General features: G+C 36.9%; 1 protein-coding gene across 2 annotated transcripts in view; it reads right to left on the reverse strand.

Moving 5' to 3' along the window:
- The window catches only part of LOC140158653 (long-chain-fatty-acid--CoA ligase ACSBG2-like), a 42,133-nt gene extending 29,443 nt beyond the window's left edge, over positions 1–12,690 (reverse strand). For both annotated transcript variants that reach the window (XM_072181824.1, XM_072181822.1), the window contains exons 1-2: positions 12,466–12,690; positions 2,822–3,022 (exon numbers count right to left, since the gene is read on the reverse strand). In XM_072181824.1, coding sequence (XP_072037925.1) covers positions 2,822–2,949 — 128 coding nt within the window. In that variant the 5' untranslated portion in view covers positions 2,950–3,022; positions 12,466–12,690. The remainder of the gene's footprint in view (positions 1–2,821; positions 3,023–12,465) is intronic.
- Positions 12,691–22,440: the final 9,750 nt, after the last annotated feature.

Below are 22,440 nucleotides of genomic sequence, written 5' to 3' on the forward strand. Positions count from 1 at the left end.
AACCAGTTCCTTTTTTGATAGTTGTGGAGTACCAAGTTCATGAAGTAATAAAAGAAATCAGGAACCACTTATTCCCATTTTACATATCAACTTTATTTCCCTAACGTGTTAGCAACACATATCCAAAATTTTAACGAAATCCGTTGATAGTAAGCTTTCCAAAATGAAGTGAATTTAAATCATCAGTGATGTACCACCTGTCCTTTTGGCTTCTACTTTTAAAAGCATGTAAGCTACGTTGATACCGATGCCACCAATAAAACTAGAAGATTTGCCCCTTCATTTTGCATACCACTTTGTCCAATTTTTTTTGTAATTTCTTCACAAAATGCAAAAAAATGCAAAAAAAAAATCAATGGGTGTAGTACCCCCTTAATCTCTGCTGCTAAAATTAAATTATCATACCAATTTATCCATTACATGTATTGTACATTCAAATTTAAATTTCAACCTTCTGCCTTGTGTCTGTACAAAAAAACACTGGCTTAGTTGTTGAACTGGTTTAAAATCTCCTCTAATCATTTACATGTCTAGGCAAATAGCAACAAGGTCACCATTTTCTGGCTGTATGTACATGGAAAGAAGCATCGAACATCTGAAAGAATGTATAATTTCATAGACTGTAAAAGTTACAATCTATGATAATTTATACATTTACTAGATTAACCCCACCTTTATATAATGTCACTTGTAATAGTTTTATTTGTTTGCATGTGTTGTATGCAAACATATCCCTGTTTGTAGATACTTTTGACAAGTATTATTAATTTTTGGTCTGATAAAAAAACACATTGTAGGGCTACTCTGAGAGCAGCATGCTACATACCAAGCCCATGGACATTATAGAATTGAGGTTTTTGTGCGCACTACTGCGCAGTGGAAGCGGACGTGTGGATCTTGGAATAATACACAATTTTATGTAGAGTTTGTCCTCCAGGCAGAATATGGAAACTTATTAAATTCCATCATTTATCAACTACACATTACTCTAGAAATTTGCAAAACCAGACACTTATTTACTGCATTCATGCTACTGCTGCGTATTGAAACTCAATACTATGTTCAAATGCAGTGTATGACAAAACGAAGTTACTAAACACCTGGTACATATCTTCTTTGTCATGACAGAAAATTGCAGATGCACTTCTCTGAAGTTTTGCAAATGCAGTGGTACAAATAATAAATGATGTACACCTTGTACGTCATCATTGCAAGATGTTGCACAATTAAACAAATACAGAATATATTTTACCTGTTTCCCAATTCATCTATTGCTGAAATAAATTCCATGACCTCTTCTGAGCATAAAAAAAATCAAATAAACAAATTTACAACACTTGTAGTGCAAACTTGTGCAGTATCCAAAATTTGAATTGATCCCAATATAGCACACAAGTATCAACCAATGATATCTTGACTATGTTTCAATCAATCACACGTAGTTAGATCAAAGTATCAAACAAACTTCTTGTCTTGGACTTTGACTTGAGATACTGTGGGTTACCTTACTCATTTTGCATGGTCCGACCATGCAACATGTCTGATTTGAACTGTAAATAGAATCAGTGATACTGATAGCGTTTGTCCAGTGTATGTTTGTTGATTACACAACAACTTAGTTATCATAGATAGCGGAGACCAGATTTGTGACCTGATCAACAAAATTGAGGACATTGTCAATTGTCAGTATTATTTTGTCTGGTCACCACATTTATCTTATTTATAAAAAATATATGCTCTATAATATACTTTCATAATTTATCAATACCAGTACAGAATAATTTATTTATCTTGATATTTGCACATACATTGTACATGTACTGACAGTTTGGTGAAAATTTCTTTAAAAATAAATTATATGAGTGATCCTCATGAAAGTGTCATTTTTCTCCTTGCAACCAAGACGTGTATGTGGGGGGTGTATTGTTTTGAAAGGCAATAAGAGACGTTTTTACTCTTTTTTTTCAAGAACCTGGGACCTCCGACAATAGGGAACATTCCTGGAATCCTGGTTGGAAATGGAATAGTTATTTGCTACATGAAAACTCTGGTGTCTGAAGATGCCCAAAATGATTTTTATCACCATTGCATCCCTGTGGTTTGGGACACCACAGAATGCTATTGATGACCCTGGTTGTCAGAAAATCCATCATTTTAGTCCCTACTTCGATTAAGACAAATTACCGTACATGTTTTATATGTTGTTGTATGTCCCCGCTTGGCAGTTTGCCGCAGTTGTGTATCCCCGGTTGATATGCAAAATAAACAGGTGTGTGTTTGTAAACATCAGCAAAAGAAGTCACACCAGCAGCCAAACAGGAACAGCGGATGTCCACAGTTCCTGAACAGTGTAGAAAGTTATACACCATTACAGCAGTTTGAGGTGACCACATACTTGTACAGTTTCTAGGGGACAGTTTGTACTTGGATAGTGAAAACTTATCACATGTCAACAGTATTAGGTGAATAAAACAAACTCACCAAACCACACCACATGCACATGATTATGGAAATGTCATTTTCCACAACATTTCCTTGGCATTTTGTCCAGGAGATGCTACAAAAATGTATGTAGCAGGGACTGTCTTTTGGAATTTGCAGAAGAGCATTATATAGCTCTTCAGGAGCCTTCAAGGAGAGCTGTTTACATGGTTTAGAGCATTTACAATAGAATGTAAGGAGAGAATGGTCAAGTTAGGAGAGCCAAAATCACTCTCCTATATCAGATTTAAGGAGAGCAGTAATTCTCCTCAAAGGCACTCCCTGGTGTAGTACTCCTGGGTAGTACTATAGGACTGTTTGATTCTCATGAGATACTTACTTGGGTGAGGCAACACTCAGTGGATCATCTGGTACAGATACATCAGCAGACACTGCTGAGGTGTTGACGCTATCTTCAGGATCATAGGCAACTTCATTAGCAGTGGCAGTTTCACCTTCAGCTGACATGATGACTACTTGAGTTGCTGGTGCTTTCTATAATGATTCAATGGTGCTGATGGATAGTAGTCAGGTCACAAACCTATATGAATCGAAACAGGAAGGATGAATTGCACAATGAGCAGGATCTCATATAAATATTGCAATACCCAACTCTATTTTACCCAAGTGCATACTAATTATGTGAACTTAGACTCTTACATTGTATCTATGACCCCAGACCTGGGAGAGGGACTCCCTTGGTTGGGAAGTAGGTTTACTTGTAGCCTCACTTTTGTTTTAAAATTTTGATCATGATGTACCTTCTAATTAAAGTACCCGTATCAGTACATGCTGTGCATCAAAGCCTCTCTAGGCTTATGTTACAACATCGGAAATTATAATTCATGGTAATGGTACTGTATATATTTGTTCCATTAACCACCCAGGGCGCTTAAGAAAGTCATTTTGGGTGAGCGCTTATTTTTTTCATTCAAGTTAAATAGTCATCAATCACTATCTGAATAGTGTTTAGTTACTCACAGTTTTATGTGTGCCCTAAAAAATGGTGTCCAGATATGTCCAGGTCTGTTTACCAATAGACTATGCCATAGTCGAATTATAAAAATATGTTATTGTTCATAATGATGAACACATTCCGTTTAACTCAAAATTATACTAGTAATGTTTATTAAAATTATAGTGTTCAATAGTAAAATTGTCATAAAGAGTTTATATAATTAGATGATTAGTGACAATAAAAGTTATTGAATGCAACATATCTTGCATAATTATAATGGCTCACTGCAATACTGAACAAGTCTGATTTTGAAATCTACCAGTTTATTGATCGTGAAAGCCTGAGTAAAAAATCTGACTATGTACTTTGGCTTTTAAGCAGAACTTTACCCTGGGACTTTGGTCTCTAAAACACACTGTCAATCATAATTGTTTATCAATCCAATTTAACCACAAGTATGTACAAAGCATGGTAGTACAAGATGCGCTAAATGTACGTCCATGTACCACTGAGAGTTTAACTTTTGCGCTAGCACAAACGTGTTGTGTAGTTAAAATGTATACGATGTAGTTAATGGTAATGGCACGTGCCCGGAGGATTTAAACCATAGCGAGATCTGGGCGACCATTCACAAGCCAGATCTATTTAAAGATGCATTACATCATCATAGAGTCCTGTGTTAAGAATCTTAACCGCAACCCAGAGTAAGTACGTATTCCACTTGGGAAGCTAACAAACAGAGGGAGTACGGTGACTGAAAATATCAGATGTGAAAATCTATCAATTGCACACAAATTAATACAAATCAGCATTTTATGCTTAAATGTAAGGGCTCATATTGAAATACCCTACCACGTTTTCACACAGAAAGAAGGCAGGATTCCCCTCGCTAAGCGACCGCCTCAGGAAAGCTCGGTCATAAAACGGATGGATTATATGCATCAGTGATACACCCTGCCCAGGATTTTAACAAAAGAAGGCTAGCACAGGAAAGCTGCAGGATGGCGCACACCTTCCTGTGTAAGGAATTTCAATATGTGTACATCCATATCAAAAGGATGCACTTATCGGCTGCTACATGTACATGTGTCTCTTTTTACACAATAGCTAAAAATTAATACCAGACTCTTCTACAAGTGAGGACACTTCAAATCATCCTCAAGTCACATGGTTTAGGAACACAGATAACATTCCTAAACCATGTGATTTGGAGATGATTTGAAGTGACCTCTACTTGAGATGAGTCTGGTATTTATTCCTAGCTATTGTGTAAAAAGAGACACATGAAGCAGCCGACAAGTGCATCCTTTTGATATGGATGTACACATATGAGCCCTAATAGCCAGAGTATGCAAAATGGCCAAGTGGACTACGGAGAAGTCTAGTTTAATAATGGCATCAATCTGCATCATATGGTGACAGTCAACAAATAAAATACAAATTACATCAAACTTTGTGTTTTAAAGGCATTTGCAGGTGGCTATTGATTAGTATTTTTAATATAGATACATCTGTCCACTTGATCATAATTAAATTTTAGTGCACATTTTTAATATTTTTAAGGCTTAATTTGCCACAGGCATGCTTGTTGTTATCAAGCTTAGAGGAAGTATTTTGACAGTACTTACTAGATGAGTGGTTAACATGGTTAATAATATCACATTTTGATTGTAAAGTAGCAGTCTAGAACTCAACCCTTTTCAAGAGGCATGCGCGATGGAGTTCTTAGTCTTACTTTTTGTCAACTAACATAAATCAAACAAAATTTTGCTAAAAGGGTCATACACATGCGCGGTGGTGTTCTTGAACTCTTAAATTCGCTGAGTATCGTTTCAGGCTGTCTTGGCACGCGTACAATTGACTCATCGAAATAACTTTCTTCCAAATTAATAATAGTTTGAATAATATATTTTTGAAGTGCAATCTGCCATCTAGGGGGGTGCATAGGCTTATACCTGAGTGGTTACGGTATATGTTTCGGAGTTGAGATCTGGTCTGCTAAATGTAGGCCATTTCGGGGCTGTATTTGGTGTACATGTACATGTCACATTTTGTACAATGAGTGAAAAGCAACCACATTCGCTGGCAAATTATAGTGACGCTGTTGAACGGCTGTCAGTAGACATATAAGTTAATTGTATCTTATGAGTAAAATTTAATTTGCCTATTTTGAAATGATTAAAATTTTGTTCATACCATTCAACAAATTTCTCAGCGGTGTCCGTCTGCCCTGTCCGATTTATCGCATAAAAAGAACAAGGTCACACGTTGCTACACAGCTTGACCAGCAAATGAGGTGCCGATGTGATGATGATGTGATTCAATTAGCCAATCAGAATCCCAATTCCGTATACGCCATAAACTGCGCCAAATTTCTAGACTGCTGCCAAAGTACTCTGCTCAAAACTATAACTACATGTATAATGTGCAATTCGAGCAACATTTAAAGTTCTGAACTTCCATTGCTTTACACAGTGTCATGCAGCATGCTTCAGCAAATCTGACTTGATTTGGAATGCAAAGGTCTCTAGCCTAGACAGGGTTCGAATTCGTTAAAAAAATTTGTGTAGCAGTTTTTGGCTAATTCATCATACATGTAATCAGGCTACTTCCACATACTAAAGCACTATAAAAAGTGCTATACAAATGCAAAATTGGGTAGCAATTACTTCAAAATAAGGAGCAAACTGCTATGCGATACAGCCGAATTCGAACCCTGAGCCTAGAATGTGAAGCTATCCATGCACAAATTTGAGGCTAGACTTCTTGGGCAATCTCTGCCAGGTTACAAACAAGGGGTCAAAAAATTGCACATTTTTTTAAATAATCATGATCCAAAACAATAGATATTGAGATACAACAACATCCGCTTCACCATCTTGAATAAATGCAAAATTGCGTCATGCAGTAAAATACTGTCAAATGCGCTTGAAAATGCTTGATACGTGAGCGTAAATCACCATCAAAACGAGCGTACAATACATGGGTACATTAAGCGCAAGTGCTACGTGAAAATTTTGGAGTTTGCATCATCGGTTTTGCGTTGGTCTCTTTTACATCAAAAGTTGCGATAAAAACATGGATTTTGGAACAAAATAAAGCTTGTACGGCAAAATAAAAGGTATGTTTGTATAGCTAAGATCATGTTTAACCTTGATGCGAAAGTTTAATTTGATAAATTCGTAATTTTAACCTTACAAGTTATATAGCTCTGGTGGTCTAAAAGAAAAGATCGCCATTATTGTTTACTAGTTACTACCTGGATGAATGATAATCTTCACAAACGTAAATAGATATAAAATGACCCTTAGCAACCTCTGAATGATAATTATGTGCACCAAAAGCTAAAGGAATGCGCCTATGACCCCATGGTGCAAGTTAGCGCCGGGGCACTCACATTTCCCAGCTATACGGGTAGGTGCCATGGCGACCCCCTTTTTCAGAGCCGCTAGCCGTTCCTTAGACCCTCTGAATTCATTGTTTGCCCGCTCTGAAGCCCCAACATTTTTCTAGCCATTCCATAGGGCACTCACATTTCCCAGCTATACGGGTAGGTGCCGCGGCGACGACCCCCTTTTTCAGAGCCGCTAGCCGTTCCTTAGACCCTCTGAATTCATTGATCGCCCGCTCTGAAGCCCCTAAATTTTTCTAGCTGTTCCATAGACCCTCAGATCATCGATTTCCGCTCTCATTGGCATCTTGACAGGCGTGTTTTCTGTCCTACTATTTCAAGCCCAAAAGCTACTTTTGCGAGCCCAAAAATTTCAAAGGGAATTTTCCATAAATTTCTTCCCCATTGAAACACATTGTATTAGGAATAAGGTGAACTTTGGGCGGGATTTTGGGCTCCTTTAGTAGTGGCAACACTGGTTTGTTTATAAACAGCACTGCACTGCCGAGTGTGTGCCTGCCGCGATGCCGATGCCTTCAGCTGATGAACATTTTGCTAGAAATAAATGATTTTGAGATCTCTTATGGGAATAAAATTGCCAAATATGAGGAAAAGTACCTCAAATAATTGTGTGCACATCCTTGCAGCTGGCCATAACAGTGAATTAAAAGGTAATTTACGATCTACTGGTCTAGTGGAATGGTGTCAAATTCTGCACACTTCACTCAATCATCTCATGCAGTTCAATGTAGTCAAAATGTTTTTCTTTTCGGCACTGAAAAAAATATTCTTGTGGGTTTGTTTTTATGGTGGGATTTTATGTAATGCTGCTAGCTGCTGCTATAATTATCAGTAGGCTAATAGCATAGATTGTAGGTCTGCAGTATCTAGTAATTTTGATTCGAATGCTGTTTTGCTTTGCTGAGATTTTCATCGTAATAGGCCAAAACAGACCTATTTTGCATTAATGGTTTACCTGATTTAATAATTTAATGCACAATTCAAAGTGAAATCGATTCCTTCAAAAATCTGTGGCAAAAACGCAACAAAATTGAACCCTGGTTTGGCCTGCATGGTTTAGTTGCCAAGATTTTTCAGATTTTGGCGGCTGATCAGTTCCCAAGACCCCCTTTTGGCTGGTCAAACAGTTCCCAAGACCCCCTTTTTGACCGGCCGATCAGTTCCCTAGACCCCCTTTTTGACCTGCCGATCAGTTCCTTAGACCTCAAGTTCAAACTGGCGGTGGCACACCCCTACCAAAAAAAAAATTGAGTGCCCCGGGTTAGCGCTACCCTGATCTGTCCCAATCATGCCAATAATTTAATTATTATGTACTGTTCCCTGGTCCATGCTGCACATGCATGCTGGAGGATGTATTCAGCCTTTCAAATGATAGGCATATAACGACCAAAGTTCATTCAATGCTTCCAAGTTATTGTTTCCTGTAACATTGAAGCTTTCAGAAACCACTCTTGTTTTTTGCCTCGCATAAATAAATTATTGTCTTACTTTATAAATTATAAATACTGTAAAATGACACATAACTAAAGTGAGGCCACTTTCTATCTTTTTTATTTGATTCATAAAATTACATTCAACAAAATGATTGAAGACTGAGAAAACACACAATGCAGACTATTACAGAATGGAGTAGGTAAGATACCATGTCCATAGCTTTGCAGGAGTTTCGGACTAACAATCAACACATTCAAAAAATACAGTTTAAAAGTGAAGATTGTAGTGAATGATCAGTCCTTTATCATGTGCTTGCCACTATCTACTTTATAGTAAACTATAGGGGAGATTGGGGTTAGTTGAAACATTTTTCACAAAATCGTCTTTTTAACGCAAACCGATTACTTTCAAGAAACACTAACCATATCAGTATAAACATATACATACATGCTACAAATACAGCCTTAGACTTTATTGGACCTGTTTATGATTATTCATATAATCCAATTTGAAAATTTGAAAAAAAGTGTTTCAACTAACCCCACCCCTGGGGTAAGTTGAAACATAGGGTGGGGTTAGTTGAAACACGGCTTGTAAAAATTTCAAAATAATTATTATTGTGTTGTTAGGATTATACTTCCCTTGAAGGCACCCTTTAACATACAATCAGTGTGAAAAAATGAATAAATAAATATGTGGGAGTGCAGGTCAATACTTTGGACACAAGGTGACGAGTGTCACCATGGACCAAAATATGAGAAGCCTAAAATATTATAAAATGTACTTTCTGTGTGCACTTTTTGCTTGTATTATTGCTTTTTAACCTTATTAAAGCAATATTGAAGAAATGGTAAACATGTTACAAATTTTTTAAAGTCAAATTTTAACCATATTTTTCTATCACGATTTTCACGTGTCAACTAACCCCACCTCAAAAGTTTCAACTAACCCCGATGCCTATTTTTACATTTCAAAGTTCATTACACAAAATAAGAAATACAATAAAACTTTTATTTAACATTATTCTGGGACTTACTACGAGTGCTTATGATACTCAAAAAATAATCCCCTGAATCTTCAAACAACATGGAGATAACGCATCTTTTCTGAGGGGTATAAAAATTAGTCAGTAAGTCAAAAACAGAAATTCCTTTCCCAAGCCAACACTGGTGGGGCATCAGTGCTGTTGCTAATTTGGTGGATGACCCTTACTAATACCTATTACTAGGTGCCAGTATTTTACCAAATTAATTTTTTGTGTCAGAAAAAAATACAATGTTTCAACTTACCCCGCGTTCCAACTAACCCCAATCTCCCTACTACATTGCGAAATAATATTATAAAATCATTTTAAAATGAAATGTGCATGTAAGTTGAGTTTACATAGCGAATTAACTAACAATTGCAGTGTATTTTTTTATTTTAATAATAAACATGGGTAAAAAGCAGTAAAGACAAAAATACAGAACAATTTGGAGTAATGAATTAAAGAGTATAGGAGTTAATGTTTTTTGCTGTTTCAGTGTGCATGTTTCTCACCATTGATGGTTTGGTGAACTGTCATGTAACATGGATGTAAGCGTGATCCTAAAAATGCCTTTCACGGTGACCCAAACTATTTACAAGACCTCTTCTGCATTGAGGCTGGCCTTCCTTTTAAAGGGAATTTTTATTATGTCAAGTTTGGGGAATTGGAACACAGGTTTGTGTATCCTAATTTTGCAGGAAATTGCTGATCTTATGAGTATTGCTGATCCTAGTGCACACGTATGCACAAAAGATATGTACTGTAAAACCACTTAATTTCGCTTAGGGATTTAATTTAGCTAATTTAAGCTAGAGGCCTTAATTCGCAAATTAAATACCCGCTAATTAACAGCTTTACATTGAATTGTTAACATGAATTCCTGGATTAGCGAAATTAAATCCCAATGAAAATGGTGGTCATTGGGAATTGGTGAAATTAAGTACTAGCGAAATTAAATAGCTTTACAGTATTTGTGGTTTAATATCAGCTTTGATATCTTTACTGCAATTCCAGAACAAAATTTAAACCCATCACGGCCATCAGTAACATTATAAATGTATACTACGGCCTTCAACTATGGGTATTGAAATGTCCTGTCTGTCACAGAAAAACATCAAAAATATTAATACCGGTACATTTTTTTGGTTCAAAACTTAATTCCTAGGCCTCATAAAAAACAAAGTAAAATTGTTCAATGACATTTAGTATAGAAGATATTCCATCTCAAAATGTGTCTGTCTGTCACATTTTAGCATTCTTACCATGTACAATCAAATGGGGGGGGGGTGATTTCTCTGTGATTTCTTTGTTTTGATAATAAAAATACATGAAGATTAAAAAAAATGGGGGGAAATTTTCAAGTCCGAAATTTTTAGTTTTTTACTTCAGATTCATATTCTGCACTAAATTTTGGCCAATAAAAATGATTTAATGCTCATTTTGACAATTAAAATTCTATCTGGCAGTCAAACCATTGTAAACTCTCAAATGTGGTCATTTTTATGGGAAGGCCCTACTGGATATTTAACATGTAGTGCTTGCTTGAGGCCGACTCCCCTTGCATAAGAGGCCTCAAATGATGTTAATATTTTATCATGATGTTTGTAATTTCTGTGTGAAAATAAATAACACAAAGTATATTTGAGCAACTCGCCATTGCTCCGGGCCATTGCTCTAAAGAACACTGTAAAAAATGTTCAAAAATGTCCCATCCGTCACGTCCCGACTTTGGCGAGCGCGAGCCCATCAGGTATAAAAATTTCAGCTTTGTATTTTTTGAGTATGATGTTTATTCAAGAGTTTATGTACCAATGTTTAATTTTGACAGCATTTTTCAATTTAAATCTCACTTGAGAACAGAGTTTTGCAAGAATAGCCATTGAATCACTTGGTTTCATCTTGTGTGTTTTAAAATTATGACATGTTCTCTCTGACTTGGAGTAAACAGTTTGGGATACATTGTATGTCTTGTGTTGCTCGAGAAGTCAAGCCAGCCCAAGAATTTGCTCACCGATAGCTTCACATTCTAGGCTAGAGACCATTGCATTCAAAATCTAGTCGGATTTGCTGAAGCAGGGTAAAGCAATGGAAGTTCAGAAGTAAACACAGCCGATCACGGCAGGCGACTACATCAAAAATGTTGCTAAAATCACACTTCAGCAAAATTTCAGACTGTCCAAAATAGGCAAATCCTGCTCAAAAGATACAGTTGACTCATCAAAATAACTTTCATCCAAATTTCAACATTTAAACTGAATAAATAACCTCCGGTGCAAAAAATTGCACCGCTGTCCGACCGAAAAACTATACCAACGCACTCTAGCATCAAATGCGTAACTATCGTGTGCAAATTCGAAGCTAGAGTTCTCAGGTACATGTAAGTCTTGTGGATTTTTTTGTTGAGGCATTTGAAAAAGAAAGGTCTATTTCGCAACGCAAACTTATGACTTAAACTGGGCAAAAAAGACACATCATTTATCAGTATGACATTTTCGTATTGGTGCTGCCCTATTTTATACGGTATGGGTTCCCTGTAGCTGTACTAAGACTAAGTCTATGGCCATGATGGCTATGCATGAGTCACCCAATCTCAGACTCAGCTCTTCCTCATGTTCCTCGATGTACAAACGACATGCATGCCACACATGCACAATTATTTACAGGTCTTGCAAAAAAAGTCTTGAGTCTTGAGAATAAGATAAAATGCTGAGCTGCATACTGACGCTGTCGGTTGTCCTTGCTGGAGGGTGTGCTGTGCAAAAGTGCCTCGGGTGCTCAAAAATTACATTGGTGCAAGGTGCAAGCATGCAGCTATTAATTGTTATGAACCCATTCCATATGAATTTTTATTTACATGCGCTTCATAAATCACCATTGAACTGCCCACTTCCCCACTGACTGTGGAGCAGTTCATTTACAAGGTCAAGCATGTCAAGGAAGCCATCCAAGCCAGCCAAGGCATGGCAGATGGGTTTTTTTACTTGCCCCAAATGAACTTGCACCTGTAAATAGAAGAGGCTGAAGAGCACAGAGCACATTCGTCCACTGCTAGAAGCACCGCACAGCAGTCCCTCATCCAGTTGCTGAACAGGCTTTTGATGAGAAAATGCATAGAAATAGAGTAGACAAGCATGACACGTAAGGTAAGCTTACCGGTTCACAGACATGCAGACCCACACAATTTTTTCGGCTCAAAAATATTGTTACAAAGGTAGAATCCAAAAAATCCAAGGATAGAGATAAAGCAGACTTTCAAGTAAACTGGAGCACACCGCAAACTAGACCAAAGCAACCTTTGGCCTCAAAAAGCCACGTATTGTAGAAAATTTGTCGCGTGTTAAGAAGTCAACAAACGTACAGGAAAATCAGAGTGGGAAAATCATACGTCTCACGAAAAAAAACCCAAAATACTACGAAAGTGTTGCCATCCAGTTTACACGATGAATGATCCTATGAAAAGTTTTGTAAATCCCTGTACAGACGCAGAGTGTAATGACTCATGAGCAATGAGCATGTATCCAAATGGTGTGTGTACCAAAAATGCTTGCTCCCTCGACCTGCAATTAATATACAAATATTTACTGCTCATGAGGGATCTGGTGGAATCTATTGGTCCCGAGGTGAACTGGAGACCGTGAGCCTACTATAGTAGGCTCACGGTCTCCAGTTCACCGAGGGGACCAATAGATTCCACCAGATCCTGAATTTAGAGCTGTCAATATTTGTTTTATATCCTTCATTAATATATTCTTTGTTCATTAATTGGTTAAATAGTAGAAAGGCCTTTATCATAGACATAGGCCTAGGCATAAATGTAGGCTATAACCCTAGCATAATCAAGGCTAGGCTAGGCTTGCCGTGCTTTGTTTTGATTGAATACACGTAGGCCTACATGCACAAAGCACGCACACAATTGAGTGGCTTACCGTTGTAATGTTTTAACCTCTACAATACCGCCGTGAAACGAGTAACCATGTTCTCTGTTATTTCGCCGTCAATATTAAGGGAGTGATCGTTATTTATGGCAGGGGGGAATGGGTAAATTTAGGGGGAACGCGAAATTTTTTGTGGTCTTGAGGGGGAACCTGAAATTTTAGTTGAAACAGGAGGGGGATTGTTAAATTTTAAATGGAGAAAATTGGGAAAACAAGGGGAACGCGAAAATTTTGAGCTGACGCGAGGGGGGAACGCGAAATTTTTGTCGATATTTTTGCCAAAACACCCATTCCCCCCCCTGCCGTAAATAACGATCGGTCCCTAAGATATTGTTCCTGATGTAACTCAGATTATGTCATTAAACTGCCGTATTTTAGCTGCACTTCTGTGCTGCTGCTTGTGTACTTCGCAAGACAACACGACTTGCTACACATTAATACCCCAGAACCGGTAGCGATATCCCGCGTATGTGGCGAGTTGCACCGACCGCTAGGAACTGCGACGCGGCTATGAGGTCATACGCGCTCAGAGGAGTATAGCAAAAAATATATCCCGGGGAAATAGCACTTTGAGTCGGCTTTTTAACTGCTTTGCAAAATAGCAAAACTATTTTTGGTCACATGATACTCGTTTAACCAATTAATGAACGAGAATATATTAATGAAGGATATAAAAATAACTTTGCCCCTCTTTGCACATGCCAATTCTTTTTGGATTCCAATTTGCAAACCTAAAATTATTATATCTTTTATAAAAGTAATGAGTGGTATTTATAGGCCTAATGTGAGCGCAGCGAGGAAGAAAATTTGCACATTTCGGCGTTTCCGTACTTTAAGGCCCCGTTTCCCGCGCGCGTCAAAAGTAGAGAATTGCAAAATATTTAATTATTTTATTTTTATTTTGGATTTTCTCTTTTAAAATAACTTTTAATGACTGCCATTTGCTACTTTCTGACTTTGCTTATATCAACTATAAGGCCGTATAAAATTAATGTTTTGGTTCTCGTCCAGAGGATTTTCATGAATTGATGAGGGAGGGAGGTGTTTTTTTTTTTTTTTTTTTTTTTTTCAATGTAAAATTAGCATTGTCAGTAGTTTTCGGTCTTCTCCAACAGTGCTCCAGGAAACGATGAGGCCCTTTTTTTTTTTTTTCAAATGTGAGATTCTGAGGGATAAACCGCCTAGAGTACCACAAAAAGACTTGGAAGTGATGCTTGTTCTCTAATAAACTTATTTATATGTATGAAGAATTAATAAATAATAAAAAAAAAAAAAAAAAAAAAAAAAAAAAAAAAAAAAAAAAAAATCTGACAAATCCCAGAAATTGAGGAGGGAGGGGACGAGAACCAAAATATTAATTTTACACGGCCTAATAATGAATAAACAAAAACCATAACTGTACCATTACCTATGTATAAAATCCAACATAGCCTAGTTGTAAAATAATTAAATGCATGTTCCTAGTCAAAACAGGTTGATGTAGGATGCGACCACTTGTTTTAAAATAAAGAAAATAATAGATAATTAATAATTAATAATTAGTCGCCTCATCCCTTGTTTTCAACCATGAAACAGGAAACTAAGCATCAGTTGTGAAGAGCCTAATCTTAGGAGTATTTCGTGATTCTAGCATCCTCTTTTTATAACGTTTTACAGTAGATTTCCACGAAAAAAGCTTATTCCCAAAATTTCAGTTGATTCCGATTTTTTTTCAAATCCATCACTCTCACAAATCTCATTTCTGACCATGAGGCTAATAGGCCTATCCTATCGAATTTTCATCCTATCAGCTTCTGACATCGCCAGCACGTCAAAATAGCCCAAATCGTAAATCTCAATAAAATTCTTCATCTTGACAACAGTTAAACCTCCTTGAAAAATAAAAAGGTGGTACATCAGTGGCGCAGCGTGGGGGGGGGCGCACCTGGTCTGATTGGGGGGCACAAGCCGTTTTTCGGCAATTTTCCTATGGGATTTAAAAAAAAAATCAGATCGATGGGGGGGGGGGACAGATAAAAAAATTTTAAGTAAAAAAAAGGTTCTTAACTTGGGAAGGGCTTAGGCCCTTCACATTTGATTCCGAGTTTACTGTTCAAGATTTTAAAAATAGGACGAGGTGACTTTTAATTAGTAATGATCAATTATCTATTATTTTCTTTATTTAGTATTAGTTATCACAACCAATTATCAACCCGTTTTGACGAGAGTCGGCATTTAATTATTTTATTACTGTGATTACTTTTACACATAGTACCGGATAAGGTGCGGTTATGCTGTTTGTGTATTCATCATTATTGTTGATATGATTAGAAAGTAGCAAGTAAAAGTCATTAAAAGTTATTTTAAAGGAGAAAATCCAAAATAAAAATAAAGTAATTAGATATTTTGCAATTTTCAATTTTGGACGCGGGCGGTTAACAGTAAAAATAAGAATTAAGTGTGAAGGGCCTAATGTGTATCACACTATTCCATAGGCCACTGTTGTAATTTCGCTCTGACGGGTACACCGTGCCAAGAACGTAATTCAATTTTGACGATATTTTATGCAAAACGAATTAGAGTGATTCACTTATAAGACCACTCAAAAAGGAGTGAAATGTGTTTTTTAACTTTAGAACCACTCAAAAAAGAGTGAAAACCACTCTTTAAGAGTGAAATTTAACTCTTTCAAGGAGTTAAATGAAAGACAACTCTAAACATGTGTTGTCCTTCATTTAACTCCTTGAACGAGTTGAAATTCACTCTTTTAGAGTGGTTTTCACTCTTTTTTGAGTGGTTGTGAAGTTTAAAAAACACATTTCACTCATTTTTGAGTGGTTTTATAAGTGAATCACTCTTTTGGGGAGTGAGTTTTTCACTCTTTTACATTTAGAGAGATACAACTGTCAGGAAAGTTTTCATATTAAGAGAGAGAAAGATAAAATATTTCGGCCATATTGTTAAGAAACATGGAGGAGTATTAATAGAAACCAATTTTGCATGGAAGGCCACACCACAGTGGCAGCGGAAACATTAAAATTAAGGCGCGTATAAAATTAATGTTTTGGTTCTCGTTTTTCATGAATAGATGAGGGAGGGAGGTTGTTTTTTTCTCCAATCCAATGTAAAATTAGCATTGTCAGTAGTTTTCGGGTTTTTCCAACAGTGCTCGAGGAAACGATGATGCCCTTTTTTTTCAAATGTGAGATTCTGAGGGATAAACCCCTAGAGTATCACAAAAAGACTTGGAAGTGATCCTTGTTCTCTAATAAACTTATTATGTATGAAAAGTTCATAAATCATTCCAAAGTCTAAAAAAAATTGAAAAATCTAATAAAAAATCAAAAAATCTGACAAATCCCAGAAAATGAGGAGGGAGGGGACGAGAACCAAAATATTAATTTTATACGGCCTAATAAGTTCTTTGTCAAAAATGAATTTGGTTCTTATCAAAAGTGACCAAAAATTTGAATAGTTTGTCTCGAGGGTACTTAACCATGTTAACAGAACTTTGTCAAAATGAATGCGAGTTAAATAATGAGTTGGAGATCGCATATTTGTCTTTTTATATTCAAGTTCTGATTAATGTCCTTGAGTAGGCTACTTGATGTACATAATTATAATGACGTTTTAACTTGTAAATATTTTTTATTTTGTATTTTTCATGTTTGAAACGTATCATTTGCCTATGTACTTCTGTTTAATTTTAATTTAATTTAATATTGTTTTATATATTTATTTACATTGTTATTATTTAAATGTTTTTGGATGCACCATCATATTGATGAGTGCCACTGATGTTATAACGATTCTCTTATAAACGCATCTTAAGGTGATACTACACCCCCTGATAAATTTTGTGCCTAATTTTGCATTTTTCTCACACACGCACTGGTAACAAAAGTTATGTGTATTATAGGGGCAAGGAATCCAATTACTTCACTGAAATTTCAGTGATCCAAGACAAGTGGTTCGTTATACATTCTAGCGGTACCTCTTTTCTTATCATCAATCATAAATCAATGTAGTAACTGGATTCCTTGTCCCTATAATAATAATACATAATTTTTATACCGTTATTATTTTTTTGAGAAAAGTGCAAAAATAGTCACAAATTTAACAAAGGATGCATGTGGTATTGTGGTACCACCTTAAAGAGCGCTTACAAATTGATATGCGTCAATTTGAATAGGCCTAATCACTTGTTGAATAAAAAACTATTACTATTCAATTAGATTTAAGATTGTCGGTTCAAAGTGATAATAACTAAGGGTAATCAAAATAAAGAGTAGGCCTACATCTCATCAAACTGACAGTGACTGATGGGATCAGTTCACAAAAATGAGTAGTACGAGGACGAAATTAGAATGTAGGCCCTACTACAGTGGTACTGAAACAGTTTCAAATACTAAAGTATCCAAAAAATCTCTAAATTCAGTAATAGGGCTTTCAATCAGCATCCACAATCATCACGTGGTTTTCATTCATGAAGACAGCTCGATGACGTCAATTTGTGGTGCGATCCGATGATGCCAGCATGATGAAAATTGCCAATTCCCGCGATCAGCGATCCCGTCGCGATCGGCGATAGTCCGGGCTTTATTTCTTGAACGACAGGCTAATCAGAGGGTTTGAAACTATAATTTTTCAAATCTGTATGAAATGAGAGATGCTGTTTACCCGGGCTTGTTTACATGAATTTATCTATGTTACTTTATTTCAGAGGCGCGGCAGGGGATTGACCAATCACCGTCGCGTGTTGTATATTATTAATGAGATGCAGAAGTGCAGAGAAAAATGAAGGGACATGAGATGTGTGGGCTAAACTTTAGAATACCCTACCACATTTTCTCGTCGCCGAAACTACCCTAGTTTAAGCCCTGCTACACCGACGGCGCGAAACTCGAAGATACGATTACGTTGAATAATGTTTGGATTAATTCAGTGCAATAGGCCTACATAAATCAATTAATTCAGATTAAATAAACGAACGACAGAGATGCAAAATAACATCGCAGTAATTTAATAAATAATAGGCTACCACTAATATTAATGAAGAAGAGGTAAATTATAAATTCAATTAATATTCATAATTATTGCTTTGCTCTCCATAGTCAGCCATTAGTCATAAGTCTCCATCAGAGGATGATTTAAGGAAGCCCCATCATGCACTGTAAAAGTGTTATCACTAGAGTTTCAACTGCCACTTTACTTTTCAAATCCCATTGAACTCTGTGCAAAAGATGTTGTTTTAGAATTGCCCGTGTGTCATTATTACTTGGTCGATTTCAGATCTAAAGTGATGTATGCATGAAGGATAATTCACATCTTCTGTAGATAACATAAAATGTGAAATCGACCAACCTTTTGAAGGTGTTTTTATTGTAAATATATCTGTCAAAATTCAAATTTCACCATGCACGTGTGTATGCAGTGGGCGGGCAGTGGTGTCATGTTCACTCACACAGCTGTGCTAACCGCAAGACTTGCTGGGAAGTGCTTAAATCATCCTCTGAGTCTCCATAATCATGATAACTAGGGACCGTTCACAAACACTTGTAAGGGGGGGGGGCTGATGCAAAAAAATTTCATCGTGAAAAATTTTCGGCCCCTCCCCTTTACAGACCTCAACAATTTCAGGGCCCCCTTTTTTCGGACATGAAAATTATGGGTCAACCCCATAGAAAAGCATATAAACTCAATTTTTCCAGGAAAATATGTGGTCATTTTTTCAGCCCCCCCTTAGGAGGGTCAAAAAATTCAGGACCCCCTTTTGCATCAGCCCCCTAACAAGTGTTTATGAACGGTCCCTTATCGATTTCCATTAATTCTCTTATTTCAAAAAGAGAGAAATAATTAACTTCTTATGGGTATTCTTTCAAAATATTGACCTTTTCCAATGATCAGTCATTCATTGTAATATTAATAATGATGTAAATAATTTGATGCCAATAAGCAGGGACAAGCGATTTGCGCAGAACTTTTTTCCGCGCAATCTCCGCGCAATTGGCTATTTTTTCCCTATGGGCAGGGATACATGATTTGCACTGAAAAAAAGTTCTGCGCAATATCCGTGCAATTCGCTATTTTTTCCGCTCAAATCGTCTGCCCCTGCCAATAAGGGAAGGTTACCGTTGTTGCAGCCTTGCAGGGCTACACCGACTTCGCAGTTTGATAATTAGTAATTAGCCATTAATCATAAATATGCGTATTGATCGGGTTCCATTCAATAATTATCTTATTTCAAGAAGAGATAAATAATTTATTAACTTCAGAACGTTAATTAGAAACATAAACTTTTATCAATATTCAGTCATTAATTATAATATGTAAATTTTCTGATACCCACGAGGAAGGTTACCGTTGTTGCAGGGCTACAGCGACTTCGCCGTTTGATAATCAATCAATTAATTAACGTTCATAAACCATTAACTTTTATCAATATTCAGTCATTAATGTTATGCCCATGAGGAAGGTTATCGTTGTTGCAGGGCTACAGCGACATCGCCGTTTGATAATTAATAATTAATTAACGTTCATAAACCATTAACTTTATAAATATTCAGCTCTTTTAAGAGCTAGTGGAAGGTTATCGTTGTTGCAGGGCTACAGCGACTTCGCCGTGTGAACTTTAAACTTCGCAACAACCCTACTACCGATTTCCATGATTTGTGTACCAAATTTCTTCTTTTTAAAAGACCTTGCTAAGTATCAGTATTGGCTTAGAAATGTTAATTAAGATGGGAGATTACAAGTTCATGTTTCATTCACAATGTTTTGTTTCACTTGTAAAAGAAATGTCTTATGATGCTTATCTTTTCACCTAATTAGTCGGGACTGTTTTTTGAGCGACGAATGGCCATTTTTAACTAACTTATTTAAAACAATTCTGTGGAATAATTACAAAGTTGGAATTGGACATTACTTAAGAAAACCATCTGGAACTTTGAGTGCAACAGAACATTGTAATCATCAATAAGAAGAGGATCGGATAAGTAGGCCTACATGTAAACATTGAAGAATTAAACTTGTAATTTGTAGATGTATGCGCATGCATGTTTATATGCCAGAATATTGTCCAATCATATTACTCTTTTCATTAAAGATTCATATTTTGTTAACTTAATCAAACAGTGTGTTATTGTTGTGCATTTGTGGGAGAACTGGGAAAATGTGATCTTGGCCTTGAGTCATTAACGACTCGTTACAGCATGGTACAATACCTGGCTATCAACTGGGACAAAGTCACTGGTTTTCATAAGCAACAACTATCGCACAGTCAGCCTAATTAGCCATCAAGATTTTTCTTACGAATTATACTAAAACCGAGTCCGTCCTCAGGCAGAAAAGATCATCGCTGAGGAACAGGCTAGTCCTAATGAAGAATGAGGTTACACCAGCAGAGTGGGGAAAGGCATAATACTACCCTTGCCAAAGAAAGGAGGCTTCACCCACTGTAGTAACAACCGAGGCATCACGCTCATCGCTGGGAAAGTCTTTCCACCATTCTACTCCAGAATGTAAAGGTTGAAGTGAACCTGAAAATGAAAGACAAGCAGGCAGGCTTCAGAAAGGGTCGTTCTTGTCAAGACCAAAATTCCAGCATAAACAAGTGATTGGACTAACAGCTATCTTGCCTCATTAATTTCATTGACTTCAAGGCTGCTTTTGACTCAGTGCACAGGCCCTCCCTTTGGGAAATTCTCCGCATTTACGGAATCACTCCCAAGATAATCAATATCATAAGGAGTTCATAATAATTGGGACACAAGCTGTGCAGTGAAAGCAGAAGGTCCCTTTCTAGCTGGTTCAAGATCATCACTGGAGTCAGACAGGGAGATATCTGGTCCATATGGAAAGGTTTCTATACAAAAACGATTCTCTTATAAACCATCGTGCGCACAGTTTCCACCTCGATACACCTGAGCACACATTTTCCTCCAAGAGCTTCCAAGCAGAGAATAACAAGCAGTGAATGTGTCCACCACAGTCTTTGATTACACTACACGGTTTAGTGCAGCAATGTAGAGCTGTGGAGCTTCTAGCTGAAAAATGGACCTCTTTGATTGGTTTTTTGTCGAAACCTCAAGTGTTCCCTTCATCCAAACAGAATTTTGTTTTTATCAAACGAAAGCTAGCACTTCTCCCTAAAAACTATTTTAGTCACTAGGTCAACAGATAACGCAATTCAATGTTATAACAAGGCGAATGTGGTAAATCTGTTGAAAACTACCTATCACTAGGTCAACAGATAACGCAATTCAATGTTATAACAAGGCGAATGTGGTAAATCTGTTGAAAACTACCTATCCAAGCACATTTTTTGACCAAAAATGTAGGTTTTACAAGTCAAAACCTCAAGTGTTCCTATTTTGTCAAATTTTATGTCATTAAATGAAAAAGCACACTTATATTGTCCATACACTAGAGTCACTAGAATGAGCAATGGCCAATTCTCTTTAAATTGCAAATCTTGTGCTAAAAGTTACTATTTTCGTCTGTTTTGTCATACGGTTGTAAGTTCAATGAACCCTGCCTTTGCAAAAAGAGCGCTTACAAATTGATAAGTCCATTACTCTTTGGCTTAGCCATTGACTTCATCATATGAAGAGGGCTGTTGATGAAAACAACAGAGGATTAGGAGCTCCAGATATGAGAAGAAAAGTTAGCTGATCTGGATTATGCTGATGATATACGGTAGCTCTCTTTGAAGAGACTGATGTCAAGATGGCAGAGACAACCAAAGCTATCCGTGTTACTGCTGGTAAACTAGGTTTCCAGATGAGCTATTAGAAGACAGAGATCATGTCAATCGGCCGATCCAATGTTACAAAACCAGCTGTCCCCCTAGGCAATGAAGGTCTCATCAAAGTAGTTGATCTTTTCAAGTACCTTAATTGGTGCCTACTGCAGTGCTGACGGCTAAATGTCAAAGAACTGAACAACAGAATTGGTAGAGCCACAGGAGCCTTCAGATAGCTGGACAAGGTGTGGAAGGATCGTAACATCAACCTGGAGACCAAGTTGAAGTTCTACAATGCTTGCATACTCTGCATATACTCCTTTATGTCGCTGAGTGCGCTGGACACTCACAGAGAGGGATGAGGCTAGACTGGGTGCCTTTGACATGCGCTGTCAACGCAAAATTCTTCGAAAGATATTGTCACAACATAATATAGGGTCTACAACTTATAAGTTCCCCCTAATATTTTTT

This window comes from Amphiura filiformis, chromosome 8 (genome assembly GCF_039555335.1).
Source record: "Amphiura filiformis chromosome 8, Afil_fr2py, whole genome shotgun sequence".
Taxonomy (NCBI): domain Eukaryota; kingdom Metazoa; phylum Echinodermata; class Ophiuroidea; order Amphilepidida; family Amphiuridae; genus Amphiura; species Amphiura filiformis.